The sequence below is a fragment of the Orbilia oligospora genome, assembly GCF_000225545.1.
Source record: "Orbilia oligospora ATCC 24927 unplaced genomic scaffold scaffold00076, whole genome shotgun sequence".
Taxonomy (NCBI): Eukaryota; Fungi; Ascomycota; class Orbiliomycetes; order Orbiliales; family Orbiliaceae; genus Orbilia; species Orbilia oligospora.
In genome coordinates, this window is record NW_011645633.1 from 446,117 (window position 1) to 459,828 (window position 13,712).

Sequence of the window (13,712 nt, forward strand, 5' to 3'; positions counted from 1 at the left end):
TCAAAAATAAAATAAAATACAAAAATAATAGAATAATAATAAAAAATAAACAATGGCTCTTCAAGCTATCAAATACACCCGAGGCACCCTCTCAATCCTCGACCAACTCTTCCTCCCCCACCAATCAATCTACATCTCCGTCCCCGACGTAACAACCGCCTGGAATGCCATCAAAACAATGCAAGTCCGGGGTGCGCCCGCCATTGCCATCGTCGCCGTCCTCTCCCTCGCCGTGGAACTCCATAACAACCCTCCTTCCTCCAACCCAAAAGAAGAAATACACCAGAAACTAGACTACCTCGTTACTTCCCGCCCTACAGCAGTGAACTTGGCTGACGCCTCTAACAAACTAAAGTCGCTTACGAATTCCGTTGCAAATGAAACTCCGGAGATTGTCACAAAGACGTTTATTGAGGCTGCAGAACAGATGTTGACGCAGGATGTGGAGGATAATAAGGCGATTGGACATCATGGCGCCCAGTGGATCCAGAATGCTGTTGGGAAGACTTCTGATATAAAAGTCCTTACCCACTGCAATACCGGGTGTGTACCTTCGTCTCTAATACTTAGCCTACTATCGTATAGGGGAAGAATATAGAAGAATATTAATGGAATAAATAACAGGAGCCTGGCAACAGCCTCATACGGCACGGCCCTCGGCATCATCCGGTCCTTACACTCCGATACCTCCCTCTCCCATGCCTACTGCACCGAAACTCGACCCTATAACCAGGGTTCCCGACTCACAGCCTACGAATTAGTCCACGAGAAGATCCCTTCTACTTTAATAACCGACTCCATGGCTGCTTCTCTTCTCTCCCACCAACAGATCTCGGCGATAATAGTTGGAGCCGACCGAGTCGCTGCTAACGGAGATACTGCGAATAAAATTGGTACTTTCCAATTAGCTATAATTGCCAAACACTTTGGAGTTAAATTTGTGGTTGCGGCGCCAACTACCTCTGTTGATTTGGAGACTAAGAGCGGAGAGGGGATTAAGATTGAGCAGAGGCCTGGGTGGGAGGTTTTGGTGGTTTCGGGACCGACGGTTGTTAATGTTCCTGGGAAGGATGATGGGACGGTGAAGGTTAATGTGGAAGATGTTAGGAGTGTTAAGCAGGCTGCTGATGGGATTGGCGTTTTTAATCCCAGTTTTGATGTTACACCTGCGGCTTTGATTGATGCTATTGTTACGGAGAATGGAGTGGTTGAGAAGAATGCGGATGGGGTGTTTCCTATGCATGAAGCCTTTAAATAAATTTCTTCTCTTCTGCTTCCGTCGGGGGGTTTTTTTTGTATATAGCATCATGATGAATGAGATGGGACGGGGTATAGATATTTGGGCATCAATAGATATTGGGATTGGATTTTTTAGATAGAAAGAAGAGGAAGAAGAAAAGTTATCTTTTTTTAGACAGATCTTTCAGATACAATGACACCTTCGTTCCACTGCTTTCGTTTAATCGCCATCTCCACTGCTGCATCGCCCCAGTCTTCGCCGTGGTTATGACCGTCTTCCGTCAATCCCGCCCGTCTTCTTCCTTGTTCTTCGTTCAAAACCGTCTATTCCCAGTAAATATTAGTATACTATCCTCAAACGAAACGTAATTAATGTAAAAAGAATATGAATGTGGAAATTTTACCAAAAGTCCAAAAATCAACGGAACCCCAAAGTCTAATTGCACCCTCATCAACCCACGACTAGTAACCTCAGCGATATGTTCAAAATGCACGGTCTCCCCTTTAATCAACACCCCAATAGCAATAATCGCATCAAACGGCCCTTCACTCTTCTTGCTTCCAGTATTAGAAGCCTTCAAACTCCCATCCCCTTTACTCCCTGTTTCGGCACCACTACCACTACCCTGAACAACAAGACTGGGTAGGTCAGTCGCAGAACCTAATAAATCACCGGATGCACCAGAAGAAGTCGAAGCTTGGATTTGAGAGGCTGAGTAGAGACGTTGAACGGCTATGGGGAGTTCCCAGGATCCTGGGACGGATTGGACTATTATGTTTGAGGGGTCGACGCCGGAGGCTTTTAGACGGGAGATTACACCGGCTAGGAGGGGTTCTATTAGGGTTGTGTTCCAGCGGGCGTGGACTATTCCGATGCGGAGGGAGGAGCCTATTTTATCATGATATTAATTATATGTAAATATAAATATTTGAGGATGTTATGGGGGCTTGGATGGATGGTGGGGGTAGGGTGGGGTATTTACCATCTTTGGATTGTGATTCTCCGGGACCTTTTAGACCTTCGAACATCTTGGTTTAGTCTTTTCAATTCCCGGTAATTTTTGAGTCAATTGGATAGTATGTTTAATTAATAGTGGAAGGGATAAAAGTATGAGACTGTAATAATATAACGGGGGGGTATTTATATCCAAGTAGATGCTATGAGTCTATCTTAAGGAACGGCCGGTGCGGTGGTGGCTGATATAATATAATGCAATAGTAACGTTTCCAATTGCCCCGCAGTTTCCAACTACCTTCGATTCCTTGGAAAAAACACCTGGGAAAAATAAGGTTTTCGCTTCGCTTATACCTGCACGGAATGTATGTACTGGACTGTGCTGTACGACGAAACTAAACTCGATCTTCCGTGCTATCGGCTGGGGGGTTAAAAACATGGCTTGGAATGTGTTGATTCGGTCGATGGGGGCTTGCTGTTGCATTTTTGGAGCAGAGGTTGTACGACGTTATTGGATAAGACTATTGACATTATACTAAAGACTGATTATGGAATTTAGAGTTTTAATTACAATATTGAGGGAGAGAGTAGTTTGAACTTTTTGATATATTTAGATTATTACTAGACCAAGTCAACTTGTTGCTAATTTTTTGGTAGTCTGGCCATACATACTACATATGACATAGTCTCGAGCCAGAGCTGTCCCAGCGTGGCCACGATATAGTGCTGGCAAAGTACCGTGGATATATAATTTCTGGTTAACAGTTTACGACATCGCGGGGTGAAGTAAATCTGAAGTTTGTTCTTGGAATCAATCGAAGCCTTACTTTATATGGGCTATGTTTGAATGCATATTTGAAGTAACGATCTCGGGTTGATAATATAATAAGCTTATAAGGCATATCCATACCTAACGCTATGCAGACTTGTTTAAACCGGCTCTTTGAAAATGGCCGTGTTCTATGCTAGAATCGAATAACAAGCTATATTTTGATCGTACCTTCATAATATTGTCCACTTATATCCCTCAGCGATATCGTGACAACGTGATATTATTCCACTCGCGTATTCACGTCTAAGCCTTAACCCTCTTCCGACTTCCCTCATCGTCATCGTCGTTATCTCTATCATCCTCCAAAAACCTCCTGGCATTTCTCCTCAAAATCCTAAAAACTGCCATGATGCCTCTCAATAACTCCTTCCTCCCCTCTTCCCCGTCCAAGAAATCAAACTCTGGTGTATATAATATCTCCTTTTTCGTCTCAGAGGGCTCGATATATTGTCTATAGTGTCTTAGATCTTTGGCCAGAACTTTGGCCCGTGAGAAGTATATAAAAGTCTTGTTAATAGTCATGCAAATACTATCGCGATTTTGGCGGTGTCGTCTTTTGTTACGGGCACGATGGAGGTTGTAAGTTGCTTGACCGATTAAGCATCCGGCATCGGTGGCAGGCTGGTGGGTTCGTATTTGATGGGTTTGTAGAGTATTTTTGAGGGGGGACTGTGAAATGTATATATATCAGCATGGGTGTATCTCTGGTGTTTTTTTTCTTTAGTGTAAGAGGTTTCGCGGGTATTTATAGGCATATACTACATATATAGGTATGTATGTATATTGAGCGAAGGTTTTCATGGGGTGAAATTTAGATGTAAGAGAAATGATAAACTTGTAGAAGAGGGGATAAATACCGCTTGAAAAGTTACTAGAATGCCCCACTTGCCAGGAGAACCGGCTCGAGCCTCCATAGGGCCGACGATTCCTCCCAGGGTAGTAGCTCTGTAGCCACATGCCCCGACTATTCCCTTTGGATTGGTCCATATCATGTTTACTTTCCTGGGGGTGACAAAGAACGGCATTTCCTTGTCGATATCGCTTTCTTTTTCCTTGCTTTGGAGGCATTGTCGTCCCTTGAGGAAACCGAAAACTCGGCCTACAACTCTGTGGAGAAGATATTCTTGGTCTTGGTCCCGGTCTTGAGTTTCGATCGTGCCCTGGTTTTGTTTTTTCTCTGCGGCCGTGGCATTGGTCGGGACGGTGGTCCCTGATTTAGTAATCTTTGTGATGTACCTTCGCAGATCTTGGGACAAGGAGTCTTTAGATTTAGGATATGGCTTGCACAAGTTATCAAAGTGTTGAACAAGTGCTCTGAAATCTGGCTCTGAGTCTGTCGGAAGAGTACTTGGGAAGATTTTAGTCAATCGCACCCGTTTACGCGTGATGCCATACCGTTCGAGATGCAATTCTTGGTCGAAATTTTCAATGCCTGTTTGTCTATGGTCTGAGGCTGGCGGCATATTTAATATTTCTTTGAGGGGTCCTTTCTAGTGCGTATAATAAATAAGGGGGCGGTGACAGTTCCTAGGAGAAGGTATACGGTAGCTTATCAAGCAGAGAAGCTAAATAAGTAGATTGAGAATCGATTAATCTCAATTATACACCTAAGTACCTACTAAGTATATTATTTCCATGTATACTCCCAAACGCAACAAATATATTCGAAAACAAATACTCGCGATATCCGCCAAATCTTCTTCTATTAGTCTCAAGGTTTCAAGAATACTTCTTTAATGTATATTAAAGAAGTATGTCGATATTTATGACAATAAATACACAACTACTGTCCAATTCACCCATAGCTTCTAGATCGACAACAGGTCAGATTCCAGATAAATATAAATATCCGCTTAAGCATACGAGATATCCCTAATTCCAGATCTTTCATGTAACTCGATTTAATAAAGTGCACATGCGTGATCTTAATAACAACCTTCACTAATTCTAGTATTTCTAGTAAATATAAATACCAAATCCAGCTACGTAAAAATGGTAAACAGGCTTGCACTTGCTTCCAATTTGTTGTATTTTTGTCCGGCTCAAACGGGAAATACCACGCACGTTGCCCAACACAAGAAGGATCGCTGATCATGAGACTATCGCTCTAATTTAGGGATTAAAGGCACCTTCAGTACTGAGAAAGAACTACAAAGAAAGGAGCAGGCTAATCTGGACGCGCCAGGGATAATCTAAAGGCACAGGTAAGGTAGCCCTTACCATCACCAACCACCTACTTAAGTAGTTAACAAAACGTCCCTCGCAACCACCCAACATGACCCCGACAGTTTAAGATTTCGATATTCAAACCTGAGAGCTTTAACTAACATTGAAAAGATCCAGTCCGAAAGTATGGAATCTCAATCCAATGTCACTCAACGCCAGCCTGCTGAAGCCGAAGCTGAGCTACGCAAGAAACTCGATGAAGCAATTAAGCAGCGAAACGTCGACTATAAACTAGTTTTCTTGGTTACAATGTCGTTTGAGACCGATGACGCGGGTGCCAAAGCGGATTCAAAAGCATTCGCTGCAGCGATGAAAGAGCTCTTTGGTCTTATCGACGAGAACATATTCGAGTTCGTTTTTCCAATGGATATGCATGCAGATTTACATTGGGTCCGTACGATTCCAGATTGGATACAGAAATTGAAAGACTCTTGCACTGGAAGGAAACTACTTCTACTGCACTTCGCCGGCCACGGCGCTCTTAACTCTTTAGGCGAGTTAGAGCTCCAAGGAAACCAGTCACGTACACCATACAAGCAAGCGCTTCACTGGATTAACCTTAGCGAGTTCTTACTCAGACCTAACAGAACTGAGCTTCACGGCGAGGTAGATGTCACTTTCTTTTTAGATTGTTGCTATTCAGGAGCTTTTGTCGCGCCAGTACAATTATCCGACAAAACAGTGGAGGTATTGGCAGCAACAGATGCCGGATCTCTAACCACCACCAGAAGTTCGCATAATATTACGGCGACATTTACGCAAAGACTCATCTACGAGATGCGCTCGATGGCCTACGACGAGGGAAAACCAATTGTCACTTTCCCTGAGATTCTGAAGAGGATGCAGAATCGCAAACAAGACTCTCCTAAATCGAAACCGGTATACCGAATGCTATTCGGAGAAGTTCCGATCCTCTTACCCGTCAAATCTCTGGACCGCCCGCCGCCGGCTTCAACTGCTGTTCCATCTGATCCACTAGCTCTGGAGTCTTGGAGGCCTCAAGAGCACTCTTTAGCCTTGAAAGTTCACATCAATAGCAGCATAAACGATAAATCTACTCGGGTGATTGTTCAATGGCTTCATAAATTGCGAGGCGAGTTCGGGATGGAGCTCGTCGGTGTCAACGATACAAATTCTACAACCATCGTTTTTCTCACGGTTCCGTACACAAGCTTGTACGTTTTATACAGGTTGGAGCTTAGGGGAGTATGCAAACTTGAGGTTATTCACGAAAATTTATACTCTCGAAACTTGCTTAGTATGATGATGCATTCCTAAGACTCCCATTAATGTGATTTTCTTATTCGAGGTAGTAAGGATGACTAGTTAGAGTCACGAATGGTTACAATGTTTTAGTTTCTACTTTTTTATATGCTATAGTGTATATGTATCTAGCAGTTTAATTTTATTAATAAACTAGGTACCCTTAGAGCTCGAATCGCTACACCCTGGTCTCCGGTTTAGAAATTTAGAAATTACGTGTGAGATAGATGAAGTTTATATTGACAAGGTAGTCTATTTGAAGAATGAAGGTGTTACAAAAAACAAGCCTTTCAGTGGTAATTTGGTTCACTTCTAATTAGCGATCGCTAGTGCCGTAAATACCTGGTTGGATGCGTGGAAGCTGGGCAAGAGATGTTGCCTCGATAACCAAATCCGACACTGTGCAAAACAACGGAACTAGGGCTCTATAAACCTATCTGCTAAATTTCCACTTACGTTGTGCTCCTGACAGGAATTTTAAGCGGCGGTCGATCAGAAAATACATTCTGATAAGCAAACATGAAATTCTGAAGTCGCCGAAGCGGAGTCTCAATAGCAAACAGCGGTTCCTGGTATAAGGGGTCTTGATACCGACGTCCCGCATCATTGTAAATCCTGTTGATTACCTCCGCAATAGCTTTATACCCATCAAATATAGATTTAAAGGCTGATCGTAACGTCCTAAGCGAGGCGGTATTGTAAGAAATGACCGTAGTCTCGGATCCTCGTCCAGTGACAATATCCTTTCCATCAAGAACCCACATGGCCACTGCTACCGGGTCGGTTAAATCCAGTCCACTATTTTCTAGATACTGGACGAGTTTTTGAGTGGCTTCAATAGGGGTTACCCCTTCGAGCGGTTCTTTGTCTATTCTGTTGTTCCAAACGTTCCGAGGAAGGTTGATCTTGAACTCGTATACCATGCTATGGAGGTTCATGGTCTCAGCTACGAAGAAATGGTCCCTATGTACTGTTTGACCCTCCTCCTCAGTGGGTATAATATCTCCCCTCTTTTCGTTTAAAAGATGAAGAATTGAGAATTAGTTTCTTAATGTTGATGCAAGAGCAATATTCGTTTGAATATAGTATGATTAAAGATCCATGGTGGTGTTTGGAGTATAATACTTACGTTAGACTGTTTCTGGAGGTCGTCAAACACACTCCTCACATTTTCATACGTCGTTTCTAGGGATCTTGCGACGTCGGCATCAGGTGACTCTAAAGTCAATGGGCGGTCTATTTGACTAAGGTAGATCAACCATCTCAGATCTTCTCCGATGGTTGTAAATGCTGCCTCGTTGCCATGCACCCATGTTTCGAAATTTTCAATGGTCATGTAGCGCAGAGCTGCGTTTCTATATATATCGGGAATGACCATAATAATGTCAGTTAAGCTGTTGAACTAAGGTGGATTTCTTGAAGAAATGTCTGGATAAAAGAAAAATAGACTTACACACAGGGAATCGGGAAGGCTGTGAGCCCGATGGCGAGATACTGAAGTGTCGTTCGTAGTTTCATATTTGGCCGCAGTGATTTCAGATAACAACCTCTTGATATTTTTTCGCCGGTCCTCCACGATAGGATAGTATTCGAGTACTTGTGAACATTAGCATTCAAGAAGCTTCCCTCTTCACGTTGTGTTTGCATGGCGTGCAGAGGGATTTAAGTCTTGCGCCCTCGAGCACGAGTGAGAGCGTTATAGAAGATTTTGCCCACCCACAAATATCTCATACCCCATAGTGAAGATAAACTTTAATTTCCTGAATAATCTCGAATCGGGAAATTGAAAATTTGGAATCCGAAATAATGAGTGCGTGCATGTATGTAATGAACTAAAGTCATCATGAGGTTATGCGCTTCACGTCAATGTGCGACGGTTGTGTTTTGGGTGAGTTTTGTAATTCTTCCTACAGCGTAAGTCTCTAGCTGTCCGACTGCAATATTCCAAAATCCAACTTTAAAGCTTAAAGGTCGCTAATTGATATACCTTTCAAGGAACTGTTATAAAGGTGTGGTAAAACACGAGAAATGGATTGAATGGTTAGAATCTCCACAGCCCATTAACAATGGGTACTGGCTAGACTACAAAAACAAGCCAGCATGGTACTTCAGAGGACTCGGTGAGAGCCTGGTGGAACTCTTTAGCAAGATTGAAACCACGCATCCTCTTCAGACTACGGTCGAACAAATCAATAAAGCACTCTTGAACAATGGGCCAAAGGGTCTAGCAACTTTAACCATTGAAATAATCGACGGGATGAGAGCGGTTCGAAGGGTAAAGGAAGGTTTCGACGAGGCGGATATTCAAGATAACGAGGCAAATGAATTTGTCACAGAGGGGGAGTCCGTAAGGATGTTAACTGGACAGAGTTTGGCATCAGATTTGATGGGAAACTATGCTATACCGATGGAGCGTGCTTATCTTGCGGCACAAGAGCAGCTAGATCTGGCTCTGGATTCTGAAATTGGATTTCTTGGGGATACTCAGCGCAGCTTCAATTCGGCTTCCGACGTGCTCGACGATAGTGTTCTTGAAAAAGAGTTGCTCGATAAGATAGAAGGTAGCCGCGAACCGATGCTCCGCAAGTTCGAAGTATTAATGGACCAAATCATCAATTCTCCAGTCGAACTTAAGATAGACATATGGGAGACGAGAACTGGGGGACTTTTCAAGACTGAGGTTTTCGTGGCTATTATAAATCTATACAAAGCAGTCTCCGGGAAGGTTCCATTGAGGGATCCAGAAGCGCTATCGTATTGGCTCTATAATGCCACCTCTTTGAGCACAGATTTCATAGGCGACCGGGTTGTAAGATATAACACACAATCTAAGGAAGATATCAGAATCGCGTTTGAGGCGATTGTGAGAGTGCTCGACTCGGTGGGTCACCGCCTCGGAGGGTGGTTGGGAAATTTGGAAAAGGCATTAGTGAAGAAGGAAAATATTCAACTTGTGAGGAAGCCGGTAGTTGATCTTCAGCTCCTTGTATGGGCTTACAGGGTCAACTTCGGCCAACTATACAAGGTCGTTGATGAGGGAATCAAACTTCCTTCTAGTTTTTTTAAAAACCGTTAAGGGTCGTGTATGTGCTATGGAGTTCATCATATTCCGAGATACTTTTTCCTAGCGAGTTGGTGTTGGATAAACCTGATATTTATTGTGGTTGGCTCGTCGTAATATATCGTACAAATTCCCGCATGAAGAGTATATACAGTTGATTCTTGCGTGATAAAGTTTATTTTGGCCATTCCTTCCATCCACGACCATGTCCTTTCTGTAAAACAGTTAGTAAAAATACCATCGAGCACTCAGAGAAAGACTACATGCCAGCTTCCATTCCTTGATCATGGCCGGCATATTCAACATTGCCTTCTTCCGCTTGTTGACCCTGTACACCTAAATCAGCATCCTGTCCCAAATAACCATACAGTAATTCCAAGGCCACATACTTCTCCATCAATGTTCTCTCCCAGATCTGACCCTTGACCTTCTTCGCCGTCACCTTCTTCACTTCGGATGCCCTCTTCTCTCGGCTCATCGAGCTCTTAGGCGTAGGCGGCAATAGCTCCTCTACTCCAAATTTTCTCGCTAATTTGCAAATATCGGCCTGACGTCGGAGCGAAAAAATTGGATCCTGCCATTTTCCAGTAGCCGGGTTGACGGTGCTCGTGAACGGGTTCAGTTTCGGTGCCTCAGCCGTACCGGGTGGCCATCTTCTAAAGAATCGAAGAAGCCGCGGGTGTAGCGTCTTGGCTAGAGCGACGTATGATGAGCTTGCCGTGGCAGCCATTGGGTCGTAATCGCTCGGTTTCGAAGGGGCGTAGCGGCCGTGGTTATCTCATGTGTAAGTTTTCAAGAATGTCGGTAAACTTCTTTGAAGGTCAAAATGTCCAAGCTAAGAAATTCAGGCCTGTCACGTGAGCACCGAAGTCACGTGGTTATGTATTTTACCACAAGGACAACACACAAGGCGTTCTGCCGGATTCGGGACGAATGGTGAGCAGTTAGACACCGTTTGAGCTAATAGAACCCACATTGCTTCGAGAATTGGCAGTACGCCTCTCAAGAAACATGGAAATTAGAAGTCTGTTCTACTTTCAGCTTGGAATATCTAGTGAAATATCTGGAACTTATAGCTACGGGCATAAAAGGCAAGATCATTGCCACGTTCTGCCGATACAGCTACTCGATCCGTGGAAGTCTTCCTAGTATCTACCGAGATAAATACTGTATTATATTCTGTCTCCACGTATATTATCACTGCAGAAAAGTATCAACAATGCGTCCCCAGTTGGGAGTGTCAATCTGCGTCCCCCCCATCCCCCGGCACCCCCCGTTTCCACATGCCAAATATGCAGGTATGGCCTCTATCGAATGCTAAAATTATAATCGTCAATACAGGGCCGGCTTCGCCACTGCAGGGAGAAAAGCAATCAAGAGAGCACAAATTGAAGAATATATGGCATTCCAACGTCCATACATTGAAGCCATAGCCCCAATAATCAACACCATCCAAACAGACGCCATGCATAAGGACAGAGTTGGCTGGGACGAGGTAATCGAGGCAGATTACATCTTGCAAAGAGAGAGAAGGGCAGACGCCATAGCCCGAAGAGCCAGACAAAGAGAGATACGAGCCCAACAAGTTGACCAGGAAGAAGAAGAAGCCCCTAGGGCAATGCGATTCGAGGACTTAATGGAACAAGACGAACTTAATGATGGAATCGACATTAACGGTGATCCTAACGATGACGATGACGATGATAATATTCCAGTGGGCCCGATACCGCCTTCTTTAACAACTCTCTTAGACAATATGCAACCGACTCTTGGGAATATTACCGAACTTCTTGAAGAGGTGGACTACGATGAGGTCCCGTTTACACCAGAGGCACAAAGACTGGAAGCCGGAATGCCCTTCAATTATCGATTAATTAACGAAGAAGCTAGAGATAGAACAATTAAAGCGCTGGAAAGACTCGAAAAAGTTATTATAAATGGTACAGATGAATGGGATATCGAAATTAATGAAATGTTCGCAGTAGATACCGATGAGTACCACAGAAAGGCGGAAGAAACAATCAAAAAACACAGTCTGTTATCCATGCTAGAAAGACTCGTTCTGGAAATCAATCAATCTTGGGTCTTTGAGCGCGACCTAGACAGCATTTTTGCATATCTATACTCCATGCCTCAGGGGCGTGGTTCAAAAGTTCTAATCGACCTGAACGGGCCCCTGGACTATGCGAACAGCCTACAGGCTATAAGTGGTGGGGTTGGAGCGTTCTTGGCGGCATTTTCACTTGGCTTTGATAATGCCTTTAAATTTCTCCCGAAAAGGTCATCGGGGCGATGGATAGCAGAGGCATTGGTTACTAAAAGCCGCATCATCGAAATCCTAGAATTCTACCATGAGCTTGTTACAAGGTTTTACAGAAATGTAAGGCTTCTAGCGGACAGGCCATTTGGGGAGACTGTGGACGAAGACCACGCCAAGATGATAAGAGAGCGGCAAAGAAACCTGGATCGGGAGGCAAATGCTTTGGAAGAGCTAAACCAAATGAACCAAGGCAACCAAGCAGACTTATTAAATCAGTTCAATCAGCAAAATCGAGGCAATCCACTAAACCGTGGGGACTTTGCCCAGCAACTCGGGCGGATGAACCAAAATCATGAATGGGACGATATATAGATCTTTACATTTTAATTTTGCACAGGGTCTAGATCTATAGGCCTAGTTCCGCGGGTTCACTGTAACATAATAGCTACGTAGTTACAATTTTTACCTACCGAACCAGGTACCTAATAATAGTACAAGAATAGTTAATAGTCATAGCCACCAACTTGTAATAATTTCCCCAATAATCGGCTCGTGAGAGCTTAGATATAGTAACATTTGAGCAAGTATCAATCACTAAGGTTTTGCTTGGCTAGGTCAAAATGCATTCCGATATCAAGTGGGATGTATTAATATTTCCAGTACAAGTTTTATTCTTCAACATATATAAGTACTTATACTGTCGCGTGCCGCCTCTTAAGATCCTTAAAATTATACCTCTGTTACGAGCTACGGTATATGACCCCAGAAGCTCAAAATGTTTCTGATTCCCATTTTGTTTCATGTTGGGCTCATATTCCCCAGGTAAGACTATTAACTAGTTAAATCCATAACTGAAGAAGATCTGAATTAGAATGCGCACTGGAACGACTAACATATAAACGAACAAACAAGTTTAGTGTCCAGCGAAACTGTCAACGTCGATCCAAAAGATTTCGCCATATTCGTCCAGAAAAATGAAGCCAGCTTCAAAATGCTCTACAAAAAGCTCAGAAAAGGAATGCAGGAAGCAAAAGGGCCTGGAATACTCAAAAATATATTCCCTCTCGAAAGAGATATAGATGATAACAGGATCACAGAAGAACTCAAAGAACTGTACATGGATGTTAGACACGTCAAAGGGGTCATCGATGAGTCGTTAGCCGGACCTCCTAATTCAAAGGGTTCTCATGACGTCGGTGCCACGCAACAGTCCGCAAATACAATCGAGCAAACGTTGGCATGGGCCGATAGTCTTAACACACGACAAATTAGGGTCCCAGATAGAGTATGGCAAGGATACAGCGATGGAATCATCGACATGCCCGTCTTTGATGTTATAGGCGGGCTTTATCAAGAGTTGGGCGTCGGTATCCCGTTTAGCAGATATGACAACCCGCTAGTGCTAGCAAAATGGCTTTATGCATTCAGACCGTTCGACGAACCCGAAGGAGACGATGAGGACGAGATAGGAGAAGACAAGGAAGTTACTACTGCAACCATAGATATAGATGCACCGCGTTTCAAAACGCTGACAATAGCGGATCTTGCAACTACTATAAAGGAAATGGCTTTCCAAGGCCGTGAGCTTACAATGGAAATTCGGGATCCGGAGTTTCGCGGTCCCATTCCCAAAACAATTTATTCCGATTGGAAATCACCAATCGTTTGGGTTCAGAGATACTTAGATGATTGGGTGGAAATTTTGGAAGGTATCAAAGAAATTTTAGAAGATGTACATATGTTGGAGGTCGAGTAGGCTCGAACTTGAAGTATGAAACGTAGGTGGGAGGTTGATTTCAGCTGCGCTGGCGAATTAAACAGCAATTGCTTCAAGTGCAGATATTCATCTAGGGGCATCGCGCAGGATCCTATTTGT

At 43.6% G+C, this 13,712-nt stretch overlaps 9 protein-coding genes across 9 annotated transcripts; 5 read left to right on the forward strand and 4 right to left on the reverse strand.

Moving 5' to 3' along the window:
• Positions 1 to 52: 52 nt before the first annotated feature.
• Positions 53 to 1,258, forward strand: AOL_s00076g108 (uncharacterized protein; the record flags this gene model as incomplete). The annotated part of the gene is made up of 2 exons (XM_011122661.1): positions 53 to 543; positions 625 to 1,258. The coding sequence occupies 2 exons, from the start codon at positions 53 to 55 to the stop codon at positions 1,256 to 1,258; spliced, it is 1,125 nt and encodes a 374-aa protein (XP_011120963.1).
• Positions 1,259 to 1,410: 152 nt separating this feature from the next.
• Positions 1,411 to 2,268, reverse strand: AOL_s00076g109 (uncharacterized protein; the record flags this gene model as incomplete). Its single annotated transcript, XM_011122662.1, has 3 exons — positions 1,411 to 1,563; positions 1,644 to 2,128; positions 2,223 to 2,268. 3 exons carry the CDS (start codon positions 2,266 to 2,268, stop codon positions 1,411 to 1,413), a joined length of 684 nt encoding a protein of 227 aa, XP_011120964.1.
• A 1,001-nt stretch (positions 2,269 to 3,269) lies between these two features.
• On the reverse strand, positions 3,270 to 4,489 carry AOL_s00076g110 (uncharacterized protein; the record flags this gene model as incomplete). The annotated part of the gene is made up of 2 exons (XM_011122663.1): positions 3,270 to 3,695; positions 3,884 to 4,489. 2 exons carry the CDS (start codon positions 4,487 to 4,489, stop codon positions 3,270 to 3,272), a joined length of 1,032 nt encoding a protein of 343 aa, XP_011120965.1.
• Positions 4,490 to 5,378: 889 nt separating this feature from the next.
• On the forward strand, positions 5,379 to 6,530 carry AOL_s00076g111 (uncharacterized protein; the record flags this gene model as incomplete). Its single annotated transcript, XM_011122664.1, has 1 exon — positions 5,379 to 6,530. One exon carries the CDS (start codon positions 5,379 to 5,381, stop codon positions 6,528 to 6,530), a length of 1,152 nt encoding a protein of 383 aa, XP_011120966.1.
• A 437-nt stretch (positions 6,531 to 6,967) lies between these two features.
• Positions 6,968 to 8,033, reverse strand: AOL_s00076g112 (uncharacterized protein; the record flags this gene model as incomplete). The annotated part of the gene is made up of 3 exons (XM_011122665.1): positions 6,968 to 7,525; positions 7,645 to 7,870; positions 7,969 to 8,033. 3 exons carry the CDS (start codon positions 8,031 to 8,033, stop codon positions 6,968 to 6,970), a joined length of 849 nt encoding a protein of 282 aa, XP_011120967.1.
• Positions 8,034 to 8,358: 325 nt separating this feature from the next.
• Positions 8,359 to 9,591, forward strand: AOL_s00076g113 (uncharacterized protein; the record flags this gene model as incomplete). Its single annotated transcript, XM_011122666.1, has 2 exons — positions 8,359 to 8,429; positions 8,511 to 9,591. The coding sequence occupies 2 exons, from the start codon at positions 8,359 to 8,361 to the stop codon at positions 9,589 to 9,591; spliced, it is 1,152 nt and encodes a 383-aa protein (XP_011120968.1).
• Positions 9,592 to 9,751: 160 nt separating this feature from the next.
• AOL_s00076g114 (uncharacterized protein) lies at positions 9,752 to 10,306 on the reverse strand (the record flags this gene model as incomplete). The annotated part of the gene is made up of 3 exons (XM_011122667.1): positions 9,752 to 9,790; positions 9,844 to 9,904; positions 9,966 to 10,306. The coding sequence occupies 3 exons, from the start codon at positions 10,304 to 10,306 to the stop codon at positions 9,752 to 9,754; spliced, it is 441 nt and encodes a 146-aa protein (XP_011120969.1).
• A 68-nt stretch (positions 10,307 to 10,374) lies between these two features.
• Positions 10,375 to 12,208, forward strand: AOL_s00076g115 (uncharacterized protein; the record flags this gene model as incomplete). Its single annotated transcript, XM_011122668.1, has 2 exons — positions 10,375 to 10,433; positions 10,918 to 12,208. The coding sequence occupies 2 exons, from the start codon at positions 10,375 to 10,377 to the stop codon at positions 12,206 to 12,208; spliced, it is 1,350 nt and encodes a 449-aa protein (XP_011120970.1).
• Positions 12,209 to 12,636: 428 nt separating this feature from the next.
• Positions 12,637 to 13,592, forward strand: AOL_s00076g116 (uncharacterized protein; the record flags this gene model as incomplete). The annotated part of the gene is made up of 2 exons (XM_011122669.1): positions 12,637 to 12,658; positions 12,754 to 13,592. The coding sequence occupies 2 exons, from the start codon at positions 12,637 to 12,639 to the stop codon at positions 13,590 to 13,592; spliced, it is 861 nt and encodes a 286-aa protein (XP_011120971.1).
• Between the last annotated feature and the right edge of the window lie 120 nt (positions 13,593 to 13,712).